Raw genomic sequence first — 22,044 nt, 5'->3', positions numbered from 1 at the left:
ATCCTCTTAGTAAAAAGCAACATCACTGATCCTCATTCTTAACACAGCATTTACTTCTCTATTGGTTAATCTCAAAACTAACAATTTTTTTTTTCTTTAGCAAGCACTTAATATCTACTGAAGAAGCAAACATACAAGACTTGGAGTCTGCACAAAGCTGATGCCATCATCTTATTCAGAACACCTCAAAATTATTTTAGAATTTTGCTGGGGGTATTTTGTTTGTGCTTTAAAAGAAAAACAGTGCCATTCCAAAAGCATTTTCCAATTCCAATGTTGTTTGCAAATTCATACTGTTATTTTTGAAATGAAAATGTGATCCTCTTTATGTTACTGAAGCTCTAAAAGCTGTACAGACATTAATAAAATTAAGTTTCAATCCAATTATGGGAACTACCACAATTTCATAGACTGCAGGTGAGCTTCTTATTGCAGCAAGAGCACTTTTAATAACATCCCAGTGCAATTCCACCAAGATTATCAATCCCTGTTTAAATTCTGTAAAATTACTTGCATTATTTAAAAATTGTCACAATTTAAAATACTGAAAATTAAAGTACTCACACTTAAATTGAAAAAAATAGGTTTGGGTTCACTGAGCTTAAAAGGATGATTGTAGAAAGGACGTTCTTCCTCCTCTTCATCAGAAACATGAGGTTTGTTAACTATCACATCATCTGTGCTTTGAGCAATCTTCTTACATTTCTAAAAAAAAAAAAAAGGGGGGGGGGGCACACAACAGAACATGATGGCCATGAAAAAACTTGGGACTTTGAACCAAAACGTACAAAAACCACATTTTTACATTTTTTCTTTTCTAAAGCAGGATGTATAAACTACGAAAATCTTTCAGCAATGTCATCAATGTATGTACTTCTGACATTTTACACACATTATCAATCACCTACCTAGACCTACCTAGGTTTGCTAGGCACTCATGCAGTGAATAATTTCAGAGACCCAGGATTTCAGCAGCATGCTGCAAAACCTGCCACACAGTGCTCATTGCAGAATGTGTGTCTAAGGCTGCAAATGTTCCAGAGCAGGAACTCACTGGCTATTTGGTATCAAACGTAACTAGCATATTGCAATCTCACAGAAACGTCAATCTAACTCACTAAAGTACTGCACAGGAAAATCTAACAATTAATAGTCACTAATTTTAAGTGCACTGGTAGTGCAGGGACCTAGTCAGAAGCAATGGCTCCAAAAGATTGCAAATTTCTTCTGAAATATTTTTGATGTTGGCCAGGTACACAAGACACCCCCCATTTTGTATTCAACAGAAGCTGAATATAAAACATATAGGTGCTATGGGGGATACTCTAGTCAAATGGAAAGAGAATCTCCAGGGAAAAAACAAAACAAAACACACGTTCTAGAGAGGCTAGAATTTTATGATGAAAAAATGCTTTACTAATCATGGTTATCTGCACTGACTGTTTATCAGTAGCAACTATAACTTGTCAGTCCAAAACACATTTGAGAATAATATAGTCTAGTATCATGCTTCTATTATGTCCCCATTCATGAAAAGTACACTTACAAGACATCTAAGAACATATTATTTGAGGAAATAATACTAGCATAAGTGCCATCACCTGATGTGGTTCTTGTTCCAGTTCATAGCATTGTAAATCACATCTGTTTGATGACCTGACTTGGCATGTAAGGAGCAAACAGGTAGCTCCATCACTAAAAACCAAGACACTCTGACACCTTTAAAAAGTGACTCAAGCACATTCTTTAGGCAACAGGAAAAGGCTGCACTGTTTCGAGAGCTACTCAACAAGATGTATTATCTATACTTATTAGCTGGCTCCCAAATAATTGGAAGCAGTTTGTCCAGTTTGCAGGCTACACTGCAGAGAGCAAAGACAATACAGCCAGTTTTGCAAGAAGCTGAACAGGCTCTGCAAGGGTTCTCCACTGGGGCACACTACCATATCGCTATGGCCTGGGCTGCTTCTGTAGCCAATTTTAATTCAACAGAACAGGAACATCATCCAACAGATTCTCACAGTTAGAAAGGGCAGCAAAGGGGCAGATTTCGGGCTTCCAGATTAGCACTAGCTACACTGGATCTTGGTCAGGTTACATAAAAACCCATTTAAGATGTCTGCACAGTGTATCTGCACAATCTCAGCTTTTTCACTAACAAGTACTGCTGCTTCCACTAGCCCACACACAACTACAGGATTACTTTTCAGCATTCTGACATTGCTTAATTTCAGGATGTTACTGCCATAAACAGGTATTTCAGAACTGTGACGCTAATGATGCAATTTAAAAAAAAAAATTAAAAAATCCCCAAAGCACTTTTTTTTTAATCCATTCCACATTTTCTCTAGTTTCAGGGGGGGGTGTGGGGGTGGAACTTAGAGAGAAATCAGCAAATTGAACAAGGTGACATTACTGCAGCAAAAGGACAACTCGCAATTTTTTCCCCAAAATCAGAACAAAAAACATCCCATTTGTAGACTTGAATTGCAATGCAATAGAATTGCAACAATAATCCTCTGAAAGTACCTTGGGAGTATGTATTAAAATATACAGAACTATATCAAGTGGGCACTAGATTTTTAACGCAGAGGTAACATTCAACAATGTGAAATTCACTAACTAAACTAAGTATATAAGTAACTAACAACAACAAAACCGAAAATGTGACAAGAAAGCTTTGGGTTTTATTAACAGGGCTGCAAGGAGAACTACCAATTCGTACAAAATTAGAACAGAATCAAAACAAACAAAAAAAAGAAAAATAAATGGATTTCATGCACTTCCATTGAATTAAAAAGCCTGTTTTCATGACTTAAAACATTGCAGAGAGTAAGGGCTCAAACCACAAGCCAGCTTAGACATGAACCAAGAACACAGAATGACAGCTGGCCTAGAAGTCACAAAAGACCAACTGGCTTATTTTCAGACTTTATACTATTGCTCTCACTTACCTCAGTGAGCTCCTTCAGTGTATCTCTTGATGACTTTTGATTGGCTTTGTCATCTTTCTTTTGAGATAACAAAGGCATCAGGCTCGGTGGCAAGGGAACACCAGACTTAGCACACATGGCGGCTGCATTAGCTTTGGCTATTTCAAGTAGCTGGGCCTTGTCTAAAAAGTTTTTTAAGAAAAATCATTATTTTTACAGATTCTTGTTTTAATAATAAATATGCATTTCTGGCAGACTAAACAAATTACTAAAAGAAAACAATATTTTACCTATTTTTTCTATTCTGTGAAAATAACTAGAACTGTACTTCATTGCTCTGGACTTTCTAAAATTTGGTCTACCCAACAGATGAGCGAAATTGCAAATTTAACACAAAGTACGGGGACTCCAAATTACAGCACTCGAAACCCTCCAAATCCCAGAAGTTCTGATGCCCATTTTACTTCACCAATTCATTCCACTTTTGGAAATACCGAGTCATTTCAACACAAATTCCAAAGTCTAACTCCTAGCCATCTCTGAAAAGCATTCAAAGCTCTTGAGGAAGTTCCCCTCAAGTCCCCCAGTACATAGCCTGAAAGCTACTTACAACCAACCAAGAGAAAAACATAAGCACTGAACAAAATGTGCATTCGCATAAAATGCAGTTACATACAACACTGTTCCTAAAACAGTATTGCCTTACTAAGGAAAAAAGCACAGAAACAGGGAATGAAAATAAACTACATATTAACTGATCTGCCAGTCTGCAAATAATTAGTTACTACTATCTCTGTAAGCATACAGCTTTACAAAAATCCTGTAAGGCCAACATTCCTTTACTTCTTAAGCAGTAAGTGTATAAATACACACTTGCTGCATAATCAAAGCATGAAGGCAGATTTAAGGATGCTCATCAATTCTCATGGTCTCTACAAAAATACTTCTCTGGTAGAGGCGATTCCATGGTAACTTTACGAGACAAGACTAAAAAGGTCAGAATGCAAGGTCCACAAAAAGACACTTCCTCACACACTGCACAAGAGCTTGTCACTCAAAATTAGAACCTTATTTCTCCTTATGTTAACTTACTAACTAAAAAAACTACCAGGCCTCTCTTTCTCCACTCACAGAGGCAAGATACAGTTCACTAGGATCTTTTATTTTCCTAGCAGCTAGGTCCAGGAGTATTTCATGAACCAGTCTCCTTCCCATTAAGTTCTTACTGTGGGGAACAGGCAAGACAGAATAACGAATAAAAAGCATTACAGCTGACAACAGCGCTAAGAACTCTCCAGCTGGCACTTACTTTCAAATGTTCTTTCATGCCCTCATTCTCAGGAAAACTAGAAATTCTTAAAGTTTCTTACAGAGTATTTGGTCTTTACCAACTATTACAATGGACAGGGTTCATCAACACTGCACCATACTACTTTTGTATAAAAGCTCCATAACCAAGATACGACCTCCTCTAAATACACCACCTAAATGATAAGCACTGATTTAGCTCCAACATAAAAGCTCCTAGTGGAAGTCATTACTTCTACTAAAAGTAATGCACACAACTTCTAAGAAATTCCTTATGAATACTATTGAGACATGTTAAAATAAGACTATATAAACAAACACAGTATCACCTAACCATGGAACTACTGAAAATAAAATTATCACTTACCCAAGTCTGTAAGACGTTTAGGCGACCTGCTTGAAAATCGTTCTGATGACCTTGACCTACGACGATCAGGTGATCTGCTGTATCTTCTTCTCCCTGAAGATCTTGATCGCCGTAGTCGAATTGGTGACCTACTAGAGCTCCGTCTTCTTCCCCTTGACCTTGATCGCCTTTGACGAATAGGTGTTCGACTCCTGCTCCGTAACCTGAGTGATATTCTACGATCTCTTGAATCTGATCTTTTTCTTCTTCTGTCAGTAGATCTTGATCTGTTTCTCTGAGATCTCTTACGCCTGTCTCTTGATAAAGAACGCCGCCTTCTTGATGCTGACCTTGACCTACTTCTCCTTCTGTGCCTTGAACGCGACAACGAACTAGATCGAGAGCGACGATTAGATTTTGATCTTGATGCTCTTCTCCGTGTTACTGATCTGGAGCGATTCCGTCTAGAGCGAGACTCTGTATCATATCTCTGGGATCTACGCTGAGAAGACCTGGAGCGTCTGCTTCTAGATCTCCGTGAAGATTCTTTGTCTGCTGTTTTATCAACAGATTTGGATCGACTCCTTTGGCGAGCAGCGGACCTGGAGCGTCTTCGTCTAGACCTCCGTGAAGACTCTTTGTCTGCTGCTTTTTCAACAGAAGTCGATCGACTCCTTTGGCGAACAGTGGACCTGGAGCGTCTACGCCTAGACCTCCGTGAAGATTCTTTGTCTGCCATTTTTTCAACAGATGTTGATCTACTCTTCTGGTGAGCTGTAGATCTGGACCGTCTACGTCTAGACCTCCGTGAAGATTCTTTGTCTGCCGTTTTTTCAACGGATGTGGATCGGCTCTTTTGGCGAGTAGGAGATTTTGAGTGTCTACTTATAGATCTTCGTGAAGACTCTTTGTCAGATATTTTATCAACAGATCTGGACCTAGATTTTTCACCATCAGAAGACTCAGAATGCCTACTTTCAGGTATAAAGGAAGAGTCCTGTTCCTCCAGCCTCTCAAGAGGCATGGAATCCTGTTTATCTTCATCTGCCAAAGAGGGCTCCATATCCTCACCCTCTTCACCAGTGGTAGACCTTGACTCATGCTCATCTGATGATGTGGAGTCTCTTCGTTCAGCTGTCAAGGAGGGCTCCACATCATCTACTTCTTCACCAGTTGTAGACCTCGATTCACGCCCATCAGGGGATGTGGAACGTCTGTGTTCAGCTGTCAAAGAGGGTTCCATATCCTCTACTTCTTCACCGGTGGTAGACCTTGACTCATGCTCATCTGACGACGTGGAATCTCTTCGTTCAGCTGTCAAGGAGGGTTCCATATCCTCCACATCTTCACCAGTAGTAGACCTTGACTCACGGTCATCAGAGGATGTGGAGTGTCTACGTTCAGCTGTCAAGGAGGGCTCCTGGTCCTCTGCTTCTTCACCAGTGGTTGACCTTGACTCGCAACCATCAGGAGACACAGAGCGTCTATGTTCAGCTGTCAAAGAGGGTTCCAAATCATCTATTTCTTCACCGGTTGTAGACCTTGACTCACGGTCATCAGAGGACGTGGAGTGTCTGCGTTCAGCTGTCAAAGAGGGCTCCCCATCTTCTATATCTTCACCAGCGGTAGACCTCGACTCATGCTCATCAGAAGATGTGGAGTCTCTTCGTTCAGCTGTCAAGGACGGTTCTGCATCCTCTACCTCTTCACCAGTAGTAGATCTTGACTCATGTTCATCAGAAGACACAGAACATCTACGTTCTGATGTCAAAGGCTGCTCCAGATACTCTGCTTCTTCACCAATGCTAGATCTTGACTCATGTTCATCAGGGGATGTGGAGCGCCTATGTTCCGATGTCAAAGAGGGTTCCAGATCATCGATCTCTTCATCTACTGTAGATTTCTGGTCATGGCCCTCAGGGGACACAGATCTTCTATGTTCAGAAGTCAAACAGCACTCTAGACCCTCTTCCTCCATGGGAGAATTTGGCTCATGACCTTCCTGATACGAGGATGTGGAATGTCTACGTTCAGGTATCAAAGAGGGCTCGAGATCCCCTGTTTCTTCACCAGGGCCAGATTTCACACTGTAGCCATCAGGGGACATAGAACACCTACTTTCAGGCATTAAAGAAGGCATTGCATCATCCATTTTTTCAACAGGGATGGATTTCAAGTCACTGTCATCAGGGGACATGGAAGCGCCATCATTTAGCACCAACGGTTCGACACTACCTACTCTTCCATCAGTGGAGAATCTCAAATCCTGGCCATCAGGGGATGCTGCAAGTTCATTTTCAGGTGCTGGAGAAAGCTCTCGTCCATCTGTGTTTTGTACAGAGGTGAATCTTACCTCCTGGCTCTCAAAAGAAAAAACATGGTCATTTTCAGATGTCAAAGAAGAATCCATATCCTCTGTTTTCTCAGCATGAGTCAATCTTGATTCATACTCTTCAGGGGACAGGACATGTTCATTTTCAGATGTCAGAGAAGGTTCCTTAGCTTCTACTTTTTCAGCAGGGCTAGACTGCAGCTCCTGACCTTCAGGGGACATGGCACATTCACCTTCAGACATCAAAGACAACTCCTGCACCTCTGTTTTTCCAGTAACAGCAGACTGCAACTCCTGGCTATCAGTGGACATTGAACTTTCACTTTCAGATGTTTCAGAAGGTTCCTCTATTTCTTCTTTTTCAACAGGACTGGATCTCAAATCACGGCCTTCTGGGGACACATCATACTCATTTTCAGACAACAAAGAACACTCCTGCACCTCTGTTTTTTCAGTAAGAACAGAAAGCAACACCTGCCCTTCAGGGGACACATCATGTTGGCTGTCTGATATTAGTAAAGGCTCCTGCACCACTGCTTTTTCAGCAAGAGTAGACTGTAATCCTTGGCCTTCATCAAAGACGACATATTCACTGTCAGACATCAGAGGAGGTTCCTGCACTTCCTTTTCAGCGGGGCTGGCTATCACCTCCTGGGCCTCAGGAGATACAGCATATTCATTTTCAGATAGCAGAGAACACTCCTGCACCTCTGTTCTTTCAGCAAGGGAAGATGGCAAATCATGATCTTCAGAAGACACAGCATATTCATTGTCAGGTACTACACAAGCCTCCTGCATCTCTGCCTTTTCAGGAGAGCTAGATGTCAAATGCTGGCCCTCCCAAGGTACAGCATATTCATTTTCAGATGCCAGATCAGGCTCTTGCACTTCTACCTTATCAACAGAGGGTGACTGCAACTCCTGGCTCTCAACGGACACCGAACATCTTTCTTCAGATATCCGATAAAGATGTCTCATCTCCGTTTTTTCAGCAGGGGTTGAAGTCAATTCTGGGCCATCAAGCCCTATTATGTATTCATTTTCAGACACTTGACAAGGCTCCTCTACCTCAGCTTTTTCAAAAGGGGTGGGTGTCAACTCATGACCATCAGAAGAAACAGAACCTCTGGTTTCCAGTATCAGAGGTGGCTCCTGCACCTGTATTTCTTCATCATAGGCAGATCTCAACTTGTGGCCATCAGGGGATGCAACGCATTTCAGTTCAGATGATTTTTCCACCTCTGCTTTTTCAGCAGGGACACCTCTCAATTCATGACTATCAGGCAACAGGAAAAGCCCACCTTCAGATGTCAGAGAAGTCACTGGGGCCTTAAGTTTTTCAGATGTGCTTACTGATTCACAAACATCAGCAGAGTTGGAGAACCCACTTTCCAGTGGGAGAGGCAGCTTCTGGATCTCCATTTTTTCAACTGCAGTGGATGCCACTTCATAGCCTTCAGGGAAGACAGAATGCCTAAGTTCAGGCGCCAGCAACAGTTCTGCACCTTCTGTTTTCTCAAAGTAATTGTGTTTTGATTTATGGCCATCATGGCACACAGGAATTCCACTTTTAGACATCAAAAAAGATCCTGTACCCTCCATTTTTGCAGCAGGCAGGTATCTTGATTCATGCATTTCAGAAGATTCAGAGCAGTCAATTTCAAGTACTTGTGAAAGTGCTGGACCATCCAAGTCTTTGTCAACAGGTGTTCTGGACTCATGAACTTCAGAAGACTTAAAGCTTTGTTCTACAGTTGTCAGTACAACTTCCTGCCTTTTTTCAAAACATGCTGCTGAAATGACACCACCCGAGATTGTAACAGGACCGTATTCAGACGTCAGGGAAACATCCAGGGCCTTGACTTTCTCAACAGATAAAGATCTTTGTTCATTTCCATCAGCTGATTTAAAGGACCCACCTTCAGACATCAATGGAAGCTCTTCTACTTGTGCAGCAAAGGTGGATCCTGATTCATGTCCATCAGGAGACTTGAAGCATCCGCTGTCAGAAGCCAGACAAGGCTCCTGCATCTGGCCCTTTTCAACAGCCAAGGAGGCTGACTCACAGACATCAGGGAACATAGAGCATGTAACTTCAGGTGCTAGAAAAGATTTTTGAGCCTCTGGTGTTTCAAAAGATAGTGACCTTGACTCAGGGCTGTCAGCTAAATTGGAAGATTCACTTCCAGGTACGTGCAAAAAATTCTGAAGCTCTGTTTTTTCAACCGGGATATGTCTCAACTCATGACCATCTGCCAAGTCAGAGGGTGTATTTTCAGACATCAGAGAAGACCCCTGAACCTCCATTTTTCCAGGGGATGAGGAGGTTGTCTTGTAATCATCAGAAGATGCAGAGCATCCACTTTCAAGTGTCAGAAGAGGCTGTGGACCCTCTATTTCTTTGAGGGAAGTAGATCTCGACTCTTCATGGGATGCAGAGAGCTGAAATTCTGTTACCAAAGAAGTTTCTGGATCTCCCCTTTTTTCAACAGATGAGCATCTTGACTCAGATGTGGAGTATGTAACTTCAGGTAGCGTTGAAGACTCCAGAGCCACTGCTTTTTCAGCTGATCCGTTTTCAGATGTCACAGAAAGCTCTGAAACCTGTGCTTTTCCCACAGATGTGGATCTCAGTTCCTGGTCACCTGCGGTTTTGGAGCTATCAAATTCAGACATCACAGAAGACTGCAGACCTGTTGTTTTTTCAATAGATGAGGAGCTTTCCTCAAGACTGTCAGAAGTTTTGGAAAACCCACTTTCAGATGCTGGAGGCAGCTCTGGACCATTTATTCCTTCAGCAGACAAAGCTATAGACGTGGGACCATTAGAGGATTTTGAAGAGCTTCCTTCACTGGCCAAAGAAGGTTCAGGAACTTCTTTTTCAAGACATATGGTTGACTCCTGAAGTTCAGAAGACTCCATATGCTTGCTACTGCCCTTTACTGAGGATAACTTACTCTCTCTTTTTTCTGTGGATTTGGATCTTGACTTAATACTATCAGAGGACTTGGAACGTTTCCGTTTGGATTTTTTTGAAGACTCCTTGCGTTTTTTTTCAACAGACCTAGACCTTGACTTGTAACGGTCAGAAGATTTTGAGCGGCGACGCTTAGATTTTCGTGAGGACTCCTTCTTTTTTTCCACTGATTTGGATCTAGACTTGTAACGGTCAGAGGACTTTGAGCGCTGACGTTTAGACTTCCGTGATGACTGCTTTCGATCTCTTTTTTCTACTGATCTGGACCTAGACTTGTAACGGTCAGAAGACTTTGAGCGCTGACGTTTAGACCTCCGTAGAGATGCCTTCCGACCTCTCTTCTCAACAGATCTTGACCTAGATTTTGAACGATCAGAGGAACCAGACCCTCTATGTCTGAACCTCCATGAGTATTCTTTGCCTCCTCTCTTTTCTGAAGACCTGGATCTAGATTTAGAACGGTCAGAGGACCTGGAACGTCTGCGGCGGGATCTCCAGGAGGACAACCTGCTCCCCCTCTTTTCCACTGACCTGGACTTAGATCTGTAGCGGTCAGAAGACCTGGAACGTCTGCGCCCAGACCTTCGGGAGGACAGTCGCTTTTCCACTGACCTGGACTTAGATCTGTAGCGGTCAGAAGACCTGGAACGTCTGCGCCCAGACCTTCGGGAAGACAGTCGCTTTTCCACTGACCTGGACTTAGATCTGTAGCGGTCAGAAGACCTGGAACGTCTGCGCCCAGACCTTCGGGAAGACAGTCGCTTTTCCACTGACCTGGACTTAGATCTGTAGCGGTCAGAAGACCTGGAACGTCTGCGCCCAGACCTTCGAGAGGAAAGTCGCTTTTCCACTGACCTGGACTTAGACCTGTAGCGATCAGAAGACCTGGAACGTCTACGTCTGGACCTTCGGGAAGACAGTCGCTTTTCCACTGATCTGGATTTAGACCTGTAGTGGTCAGATGACCTGGAACGTCTACGTCTGGACCTCCCAGAGGACAATCTGCTCCCCCTTTTTTCTGCTGATCTGGATTTAGACCTGTAACGGTCAGATGACCTGGAACGTCTGCGCCTGGACCTCCGGGAAGACACTCTTCTCTCTCTCTTCTCCACAGATCGGGACCTAGATTTGGAATGCTTTTTTCTGGAAACTGAATAGTTTCTGCTCCTAGAACGTGCTCTTTTAGATGTCAAACGCCTGGAAGTAGAACGTGACCTGGATTTTTTCTTCCGCTTCCTAGACCTGGACTGAGACTTGGAGCGACTCCTTTTTTGTTTCTTTGCATCATGTTTTTTATCACTGCTTCTATGGCTACTTTTCTCAATAACTTTCTCAAGTCTCATCAGAGTCTCCCTCATTCGTGCTGCCACATCAGGCTGCACATCAGATGTTTCTGAATCTCTTTTCTCTGACTCCTGTTCTGGAGTTGCTTCTTTGACAGCCTCAGCCTGTGGAATGACTTCTGACTGGCCTGCCTCTGCCACAAGTACTGGAACTCCTTCTGTAACAGTCTCGGGTACTGGAGCTGCTTCCAAATCTTTTGCCTCTGCCTCCAACCCCACAGCTGCTTCCGCATCTTTCAGCTCTACAACAGTCTCAGGAAGAGGAACTATTTTCAAATCTTTTGTTTCTGGCACATCAGCCGGAGCTGCTTCCAACTGGTTTGTGTCCCCGATTATTTCACACTCAGAAGCCGCTGCTGAATCTTTTTCATCTGCTGTATGTGAAGAACTGAAAACTGTTTCTGCTATTACTTTGGCTTCAGTTTGCTCTGTATCTTTCTTCTCAAGCAGCATCTCCCATTCCTGAGCTTGACCTGGAACTCTCACATCCTCAATTTGTTGACCCTGCACCCCTTCTGCATATTGTACTTCTGCTGCAACTTCATGTTGCTGTGTTGTTTCCAAATCTTTCACATCCCCTGGTTTTGGAATTGCTTCAGAGAATTTCATTTCAGCAGCACTCAAGATCTCTGGAGCCCCTTCTGTACTCTTCCATTCTGCAGCAGTTTTTGCCTCTAGAACTGCCTGCAGATGTTCTTCCCTTTCAGGGCGCAAAGATTCTGGAACAGCTTCTGAAGCATCTTCTAAAACATTCATCATCCCTACACTTTCAGTCTTCTGGGAAGTTTCCAAACCTTGGATATCCATGCGTACCTCAGGCTCTTCAACTGTTTCAGAATCTCTCACTTCTACTGTTGCAGACTCTTTCATATGTTCCAACAACCTCGCTTCTCTAACTTCTGATGCTGGCTCCAAATATTTTGCTTCCATTGCTTTCTCCATTTCTGAAGCATCCTCCAAATCTTTTACATTGATAAGCGAGGGCTCATTTCTTTTTGTGCTTGTCCTCCTTGTTGCAATTATATATTCTACAGTAGGTCCCTGAGTTCTCGGATCTGTTGAAATCAGATTTCTCACTTCTGTCACTATCTCTGATGCCATAGTTTTTTCTTCCACTCTGGACAAAGGCTCTAATACTGCTTCTGAATGACCTACTATTTGTTCCTGGTCAGATTTTGAACTTGTTTCTGAAGTTTGCACAGGTTCTAGTATTGCTTCTTTGCTCCTTGCCTTTGATTTGTTTGGATCTTCTGCAGGAACTTCAGAATGTCCCACTTCTCTAACCACGTCAGATGCCAACATCCTTCCCAAGCCTTGCGTTAGCGTCCTTGTTTCAGATCCCACAACCATTTCCAAATTTTTCATCTGTGTTAAGTGTGAAGTTTCTGATCTCGCTTCCACATCTTTTATCTCTGCAACTGCCTCAACTTCTGACAAGTTGTCTAAGCCTCTCGCTTCTACACTGGCAGAACTGGTAGCTACTTCAGTATCTTTTATCTCCCCTACACCCTCAGTCTGTAAGGTTCTTGTATGCATCATGACCTGGGACTGCGAAATGATGGAACTCTTTGTTTTGTTTGCACCAAGAGGTTCTGCAACTGTTTCTGCATGTTTTGGTTCTCTCTGTGCTGTGGTTTTCAAATGCATCCTCCCCGCTAATGCCTCAGACTCTATAACTGGTTCCATGCTTACACATGCAACCACAGAATCAGGAGTTCTTTCTGACCTTTCTTCTGAGGCAAGAAGTCCTGGACTTGCTTCCAAGACTCTGCTACCCATTTTGGCTTCAAAACACACATTTTCTCCTAATCCCTTTGCCACTGCAAAGGTTCCAGGCTGCAAGACTGTTTCCAAAGCTTGTACATTTGCCCTACCTACAGATGCTGGATCTCCTAAGTCTCTCACAACTTTGGTGTAGAGGTGTGATGCAGATGTCTCCATCTCTGTCCCAGCCCTGTCACGGTCTGCTTCTGAATCTTTCCTTTCTATATCTGCCACAGGTCCTGTAGTTGTTTCCAAACTTTTCACTGGTCTCACAGATCCGACTTTCATCGCTAGGAGACCGGTATCCGAACCTGCTTCTAGATTTATTTCTGAACCTTTAGACACTACTGTTGAATCTAGTGCTGCTCTGGCCACAGTCCCACAATGCGCAGCTCCTTCTGAAGCTTTCACACCTTCCATTTGCCAAGACAGTGAGGCTGTTTTCAAAGTTTTTGCTTCCACCACGACCATTGGTCTTAGGACTCCTCCTGGACTTTTCACACCATCTTTCTGCAAAGAAAGGGAAGTTGCTTCCAAACCTCTCACATTTGATTGAGTCTCAGACTTTGATTCTCTTATCTCCTCTGGTTGTCTAAGTAATGAAGTACCTTCTGAATCTTTTGCCTCTGTTACAGCTACAGGCTTGAGAGTAGGTTCTGAAATTTTTGATGCATTAGTACTCTCCAGTTGCAGAGTAGCTCGATTTGTTTCTTGATCTTTTACTCCTGATAGTGCTGCAACTTCTGTGGTTGCTTGTAGACCTTTAAAACCCTCTACCATCTGGATTTCTGGAGTTGTTTGGGGAACAAAGGTCTGCACAACTGCTACAGGTTCTGAAGTAGCTTTTAAACCTTTCGCATCTGCAACTACATTAACACCTGTCAATTCTGCCAGAAGTGCAGGTTCCTGGGTTCTGTCCACACTCCTTGTTTCTATCAAGACTTTATGTTGTAGGAACATTGCTGGTGCACTCGGCACTGTTGCAGCATCAGTGGTACCTTCTACACCTTTGACTACTTCAGCTTGCAGACCTCCTTGAGCTGCTTTGACATCTTTTGCTGTAACACCCACAGGTTCTATGATTGTTTCCAAAGCTTTGGGCTTTCCTACAGCGGTTGGTTGCAGAGCTTCCTCCAAAGCTTTCACGTTTTCCATATGTGTAGAGCTTCTAGCTGGTTCAATATCCTTCACTTTTGTAACAGCTCCTGATCCCAGGGGTACTTCAGTACTTCTTATTTCCACCTGGGTCACAGCACTTGCTGCAGGTATTTTAAAAGAATGCTGCAAAGATACATCTGCCTTCAAGACACCTGAACCCTCCATGGGGCTGCACTGCATCACTCTCACATTACCAGATATAACTGAGGGCTTCAGGGCTGGCTCCAAAGGTCTGCTCACATCCCCTAACTCCAAAGATCTTTCCACATTTCCCACATGCAGAGATTTTTCCATTGCTTCTGGAATTTTCACTTCTTCCATGGCTATAGGCATGTGAGCTACCTTCACAGTATTCAGATCTGCCTGATTAGCAGTTTTAGGAATTGCTGTCACATCCCTTGCCAAAGACACAGATTCTGAAGTTGCTTCTACCTCTTTTGCTCCCTCCTGTGCCACAGATTGTAGAGATGCTTCATGATACTTCAACACCTCCCCGGTCTCAGACCCAAGAGCTGTATCCAAAGCTTTTAATTCCCCAATGTCTTTAGATTTCAAAGTAACTTCTGAATCTTTCAGTGCTTCTATTACCTCTGAAGCTAGAGTTGCTGCTGAATCTTTCTGAATTTCAGATCTATTGGCAACTCCAGATGGGATGCTAGAAAAAGTATCATTTCCAGTATCAACAAGAACACCCTTTTCACTCACATCAACAGCTGTAGGATAAATATTTTCATGAGACTGTTTAATTTGTTCTTCTCTAGTGCAAATTTGAGTTATACTAGCATTTTCTTGGATATCAGATTGACTGCCTTCTAAATTAAATGGAGGATTTGTTGCACACACAGTCCCCTCACTTCCAAGATTTTCTGTAGATTGCTGAGAATCAGTTCTTGAATGAGAAACAAGTCCTAAAGCTTGTCTATCAAGCTCCTCATTTGCTTTTAAGCACAGTTCTGGCTGCACGTGGACAGCCAGATTCACATCTCCAAATCCTCCATGCTGTACACTCAACGTGGAGCTCGGTTTCTCTGGCATCAAGTGGGAAGCAGGCTGCAAGTCTGCATGTTCTCCATGACGCGTACTCAACTTTGACTCCTTTGGCTGCTTTTTATGCTTCTTCTCTTTCTTCCTTTTCTTCTTCTTTTTCTTCTTCTTCTTACTTTTGTGTTTCTTGTTCTTCTTTGATTTTTTCCTTGGAATTTCATCTTCACCAGTAGAGCTTCTTTTTGTAGACTGAGTACTATTTTTCACAGTATTTTTGTCTACATCTAGAAAAAATGATATTTTCCTTGTAAACGTTATTAAGGCTACATTTTACAAATTATTTTAGGCTAGTTACCAAATACACAGGGACAAAAAATTTAAACTTGAAACCCATGCCTTCTTCACTACCATACACAAATAGCATACACTCCCCTCTCAGCCCTCTTACTCTCCCCCCTCAGGGGTCACTAAGTAAAAAAAACTCTAATTCTGCTTTCAAAAAGTTAACCAAATCATCTTGGTCAGCTCCAGTGGGAACAAGACTCTTTCCAAGAAGTAGTTGGATATACTTCTACCTACATTCAACTGGGCAGTGCACTCTTCCAAGAGGCTGGAAATGCGCTTTTAAACCACACCAAGCTGCACATGGAAGTGAAACAAGAACTCCCATTTTCCAGACTAATTACCTAAGCAGTGGTATGCTTACTGTATAAAAAAGTGGCTAACCCATTATCCCCTGCTATGCTTTAACTTGTGAGCGAGCCCAATACTACTACTGTGTTGACATTATCTAAGCATATTTACTGATTAAGTTCCTCACCAAGTTCTTCAAACAAATTTAGGGAAACAGCATCTACTTTCCCAATCCCAAACAAGTTTTGAGGCACTACAGGCAACCAGCTGCTCAGACTGGACTGCAGCTGCCACAAAAAAGTACCTAATAGAGCTTTTGCTTCAAACAGGAAACTAACTAATAAATTCAGGTGACTGCAAGGACAAGCAATCACTGAGGGGTCAAGAAAAGAGGAACACTGAGGTTCTGAAGGAGAGTGAAGGTTCTCAAGGGGACTGCAGTGATCACCTTCTTTTAATTCTATACCTCATTTACCCTTGAATTTAACCTGTATTAGGTTCTTACCCTTCTCTAGAACTAGCGCTATCTTTTCATGAGAAAGGCACTTCTATAAGGCAACTTGTCCTAAATTCTGTCAAAGACAAGCTATGTATTCAAATCCACTTGCATGTTACCTCCAACGACTATATTTATACTGGCCAGTGCAGCAATAAGGATTCTCCAATTATAATCTGGCCACAATTACAAAGCATACTCTTTCAAGTGAACAATGCAAAACGATCAAAAAAATGTTAGTTAATTGCAATACTATTAAATGAACGTGACTTAGAAGTTCATAAACAAGTACCTTAAGGGGGGTTTAAACACACACATTTTTACTGAATAAACAAAGAAAAAAGTGTTTCCACCAACACTGTTGTGAATGCAATTAAAAAGTACAATGAAGCAGAGTCAAATGACAGCATTTTCAGATAATATCTGTTGATCAACAGCTACACTAACTCCTTTCCAGATATAAACAGTGAGAACATTTATCATAGGTTAAGTTTATTAACTTCCAGGTTAATAGGTCTTACTTATTACGTTAGCTTGCCTCATTCTTCCACACCAGAAAAATACAACTAAAAAAAACCCCAAAACCCAACCAAAACACCCACCCAACACCCCCACACCCCAGATTCCAGCCCAAAGTGCTGCAGATAAATGAAAGACTGTTGAAAATGCTCAATGTAAAGAAGCTGCTGTGCATAAAAAAGAAAAAGCAATTCCAAAACCTTGCAAACAATCTCTGAAATAGTTTCCTACACTGATTCTTGAAGAAAAAAATAAAACAAACAAAAATAAATCACTCTGGAACTATACTTACCAAGCACACAGATGTTTCAACTCCAAAAAATTAGAAAAATACAGGAATTACACCTTCATCTCACTAACTGTCCCACTTCAGAAATTTTACAGAAAAGACTAGTTCCATGAGAAGTCATACTCATATGCAACTTTTGGCATAATTAATCCAGTAATTTATTGAAGTTATGAGATGGCTACATAAAAATTTCTTAACCTTTGGAAGACTGCAATTTGAGTATCTACATTTTAAAGATAAGTGCATTATTCATTTTAAAACAACAATATATCTTACTCTGACAGAGCAGTAAATCATACAGTTCTGAATTCTAGTAAGTGACTTTTGGAAACCATCTTGCAAACCAATCCAAGACAACACAAAAAATAATGCTTCTATCCACCAGTAACAGCTGTAAGAACTGCTCACTGAGACCCTGAAGTAAGTATATACAAAATAAAGCACGATTTTATATATAGATAGCTATTATTTATATGTTTTAGCAGTATTGTAATGGAAAGAAAAATTAACTATTTTGCACACTAAGTAATGCTTTCATACAATAACTAGCTTAAATTTTTACATTATGTATTTCTCTGTCCATCTATGGTTGTAAATCACAATAGACAAAAAAAAACCTTAAACATTACAATAAACATACAACTTGTCAGATGAAGCTTGGTGAGAGGAGCAGTACTGAGAAGTACTTTCCCATCTCTGTAAAACTGATTCAGTTTTAAGCACTATGACAACCTTCTTAAACAAGAACATATTTGCCAAATGTATTTTCATTTACCTGATTTGCACTGCAGCTCTGTATCAAGGGCTCCAGAGAGCACTTCCTCTATTTTCTGCACTATCTGATCATTCTGACGACTCCCAGCACCAGCAACAGTGTCATCTGAAGGGTTGGCTTGCTCAGCTGGGACTGTGTCACCATTGGGCTGGCCTTCTACCTTTCCACTAACCAAAAAAAATATCAACATAATACAAGCAATTTTGAGCCTTTTTTGACCTTTTTTTAAATTCATAAGCATTTATTATACTCAACCCTTCAAAACATTATTTTAGCCTCCTGAACAAGCCATGCTTTCAGTGAAACATCTATCTTTTGATTAACTTTCACTTATTCACAACAGAACTATGAGGCACAAAGGAGGAAAACAGGTTCTTGAATGTGCCAGTCCCCATGCTTTATGCAAGAACTTTTATAGGCTCCCCTCACAAAATAAGCACCCATCACTCACTCTTCTCCAATAAGTTTTGTCTGCTTTCCGAGATAAGGCTGCGAAAAACTAGGCCAGCTTAAAACTGGTAAGATCAAAAAGACAAATCGCGGAGACGCTCACCCGTTCTCCTCTTGCCCCAACACAAGATACCAACACAGAAAACCCATGAGTGAAAACGGGTGCTCGTTCGCCAGGAGACGACGCGTGCGTCCGTCGCCCTCCCCTCCCCCGCACTCCACCCCCACCCACCCCCCTGCCGTATTTTCCCTCAAGGCGCTCGCCAGGGCGCGAGCCCCCGGGCTCCGCCATGTTGACGCCCGAACGATCCGCAAGAGCCCTAGGCCCCGGCCCGTCTCCCTCCGTCCTGAGGCGGGGCCCGCGCACTTCCCCTCCCTCCTCCAGCACACCCCTCCTCTCCCCCCGCGCTAGGCCGCGCCGCGACTGCGTCGGCTCCCCGGGTAGGCTCGTTACCCGCCGTGCTGCTGCTCTTCCTGGATCTCCCGGTATCTGCTAACCGCAAAGGACCGAAAGATCTGCTCGATATTAGTCGCCATGACAGCCCTGCCGCACTGCTCCCCCCCCCCCGCGCTCCGCTTTCCTTCCTGCCGAGACGCGAGGCCTCCAATATCCCACAAGGCACCGCCGCAACTAGAGGCCGAGGGCCGCTGCTGACGTCCGCGCTATAAGCCCTCTCGCGATTGGCCGCCCCCTAACGGGTGACGTAGCGGAGGGGGGAGGGGGCAACCCGGGCCTCCGGACGGCCGCTCTAGCGCCCAGCAAGAGCTACGGACCGCCAGCCTCGGCTGCTTCCGGCGGGGGGGGCGGGGGCACGTCTCGTGTCTCGGAGAGGTTCGCCGTCCCCCCTCCCCCCGCAGGAGCGCGCCGCGCCGCCATGTTGTTGCACTCACCCCCCACCCCACCGGCCGCGCGCCCACAAGCAGGCGGCCGCGCGCCTCCCCACCCCCACCCCCACCCCCTCCGACCGGCAAAGCCCCGGCTGGCTGCCCTGCCCCCCACCCCCCCGCCGCCCCCTCCCCCCGTTACAAACGTTAACTGCCGTTTTGCCCCCACCCCCAACCCCCCCGCCATTATCGGCCCCTCTCGCGCCCCGTACGCCGAAGGGCTGCGCCTGAGCCCCCGGGAGCGCGGGGAGGGGAGGCCAGGCCAGGAAGGGGGAGTCGGTGGAGGGCACCATGGTGGCCGGTGGCCGCCGGGCCCTGCGCCCGTCCCGTGCCCCCCACACGCACACACACGCACCCTTCCCCCCCGCTTCCCTCGCCGCGACCGCGGCCGTCTCCGGCGGCCAGCAGGGCCCGGAGCCGCCCGGGCCTCCGCGGAGAAGCTCGGCGGCCAGCACTCACCTCGCAGCGGGCGGGAGCGGCGGCGGCGGCGGCGGGGCCATGGTGGGCTGAAGCGTGCGGCTGTGCGTGGCGGCGGGCTCGGGGCCGCTGGGGGTGGGTGGGAGCGATGCCATTGGTCTCCATGGAGCGGGGCCAAGCCCCGCGTCTCCGCCGCCCCGTGTGCCGAGCGCAGGCAGCGCCTAGCAGGGGGGCCTGCCCGCACACGAGTGCTGCATCACAGGCCCGGCGCTGCGCTGCCCTCAGCTGCCGAGCGGCTCCATGCGAAAGGCGCCCTCCCCCTCCGCCGTGCGAGCAGGCAGCCCGGCTGTGACACGCACATGTGCTCCGGGGGCTGTCTGCGGGGCCGGGCGGCGCAGGCGGGCGCCCCGCGAGATGGGGGAAAGTTAAAGGAACAAAGGAAGAGGAGGAAAACGCCGCCGCTGCCGTGAATAAATAAATGACACCTGAGTGAAAGCCGGCCCCGGCCTCAGCCCACTTGCAAAGCCGTGCCTTCTCTCGGGTGTTTTAGCTGGGACGCGCTAAAATCAGTTTGTCCTGGCTGCAGACACCCTGGGGATCCCCTTCATGCTGCCCCAAAACCGATTCTCAGGGGGTGTATACATGTGCAAATGCGACTTTCCACCTTCAGTCCTGTAAAACTGGGTAACCCTACAGCTGGAAGACTCTGCCCACCCCCACCCCCAGTTTCTTCTGGTGTCATGAAGCAGTAACTTGCGGGGGAGTTGACATGTAATAAATTTTAAATACCTCAGAAACTAGGTATAACCTGCAACATCAGCCTCAAATTCAGTGTGGTTTAATAACCAATTTCAAGACCCTTCAAAAGCAGCATGGGTCTTTATTGCGTATTGCTGGGAGGTAGTCTGCCTTAAATACTAACTTTGCAAAAATAATGGATCTGATACTTGGATCAATTTGCTTACTTTTGTACCACAGTGAATTCATTACATTTAAAATAGAAAGTGGTTATATTTAAGAGGCCCTTTCACAAATAACCTGTACCTTTCATGCCATGCCAACACTGATATATTTTAGATCTTACTAGTAGAATACTGTATGTAATTTCTGGTGTTCAGTGAGCCAAAGAATGAAAACGTTTCACTTCAACAATTTCAGACATATTGAGGTTCCCCTGATGCAAACAGCCTTGTCTAGACCAGGCATGCTTTTACCCAGAAACAAGTAGTGATAATCTACATAGGCATAAGTTTGCTAGTAGGGGCCTGGGTGTAACAACAAAGCTGCAAAGGCTTTCAGCACGGTATAATGGTAACTCACCCCTTCAAAAACAAACAAACAAACAAAAAAACCAGCTGTAACCAAAAGAACAGCAGGTTTGACTCGTGTAACTTGGCCTGTGTTAGGGGCTTCAGACAGAAAAGGTGTTCCAGTTAGGAACACAGGTTTGATGCGGGCCACAGGGAACCCACACCACGAAACTGCCCACCCTTAGGAAAGAGACCCTTTTCAACTGCAGTTAATTCATTCAAAGTAACTTAACTACACAGATATCCCTGCCAGTGTAGGTCTCCATCTATGCAAGGAAATCCATGAGGAAAGCTACAAAAAAAGCCAGAGAGGGATTTTAGCGTGTGCTGCATATTTCCCTCCCGGTCTTTAAAAAAGGAACACAAAACAGTAACTACAAAAGTCACCACTCATACAAATGAGGATCCACAGCCCCACTGTGACAGGAGAATAACTATTCTTGCTCTCCCTTCCCATCTCTGCTTGCTGTATAAAAACCCCTTTAGTCAAACTATTTTTATTCAGTTAGGTGTTACATAGTTTTCAGATTAATTCAATGACGTCTTTTACTTTGACCTTGCCAAGACCAGTGATTGTTGCCAATACATTTAGTGTTCAATTTGTAAACATAGTATTATGGGACTTTAGTAATAGCAGTTCTGCTGCAATCATAAATATTCACGACTGTTCCCTCTTAAAGCAAGAGTCAATGGTGTGCTTAAATATGGAAACAATATTATTAAGCCTGTATTTCATAAGCTAATTTATGAAGAACAGTGAGGTTTTCACATTATAGCTCTTGGGGGTGGTGGGGGTGGTGTGTGTATAACAAAACCATGGATCAAATCTGGTTTTATTAACAGTATTGTTGCACAACTGTAATGCCAAATTGAACTACATGTTGCCCAGTACTCTTTGGTTTCATAAAGTAGAAAGTGCGATATGGTACAAACTAAGGAGTTGCTTCTACCCAGTACTTAAAGATCCATAAAAGCATTTCCCCCTGGGAGGGCACAGAAACAGAACCAATCTTTGTGCAGTCCTGCCCAGCCAACTTCATCAACCATCACCTTCACCCTCTGGGGTGATACTCTACTTCCTAGATAAAAGTAAAAACAATAACCTACATATAGATAAGGTTTTTC

At 44.2% G+C, this 22,044-nt stretch overlaps 1 protein-coding gene across 9 annotated transcripts in view; it reads right to left on the bottom strand.

Annotated features, from left to right (window-relative positions):
- The window catches only part of SON (SON DNA and RNA binding protein), a 41,514-nt gene extending 21,525 nt beyond the window's left edge, over nucleotides 1–19,989 (bottom strand). For 5 of the 9 annotated variants that reach the window (XR_008820026.1, XR_008820027.1, XM_056327413.1 and 2 more), the window contains exons 1-5: nucleotides 19,652–19,978; nucleotides 17,858–18,024; nucleotides 4,609–15,429; nucleotides 2,955–3,115; nucleotides 565–705 (exon numbers count right to left, since the gene is read on the bottom strand). Coding sequence is in view for 6 of the 9 variants with exons in the window: in XM_056327413.1 (XP_056183388.1) it covers nucleotides 565–705; nucleotides 2,955–3,115; nucleotides 4,609–15,429; nucleotides 17,858–18,024; nucleotides 19,652–19,764 (11,403 nt within the window). In the remaining 3 variants the exon portion in view is untranslated. Of the gene's footprint in view, nucleotides 1–564; nucleotides 706–2,954; nucleotides 3,116–4,608; nucleotides 15,430–17,857; nucleotides 18,025–18,761; nucleotides 18,977–19,651 lie in introns of those variants that run through there. The other 4 variants (XR_008820025.1, XM_056327416.1, XM_056327411.1 and 1 more) reach the window with 4 other exon arrangements.
- Between the last annotated feature and the right edge of the window lie 2,055 nt (nucleotides 19,990–22,044).

The sequence above is a fragment of the Falco biarmicus genome, chromosome 2, assembly GCF_023638135.1.
Source record: "Falco biarmicus isolate bFalBia1 chromosome 2, bFalBia1.pri, whole genome shotgun sequence".
NCBI classification, from domain to species: Eukaryota; Metazoa; Chordata; class Aves; order Falconiformes; family Falconidae; genus Falco; species Falco biarmicus.
This window is presented reverse-complemented; position numbering and strand designations above follow the sequence as displayed.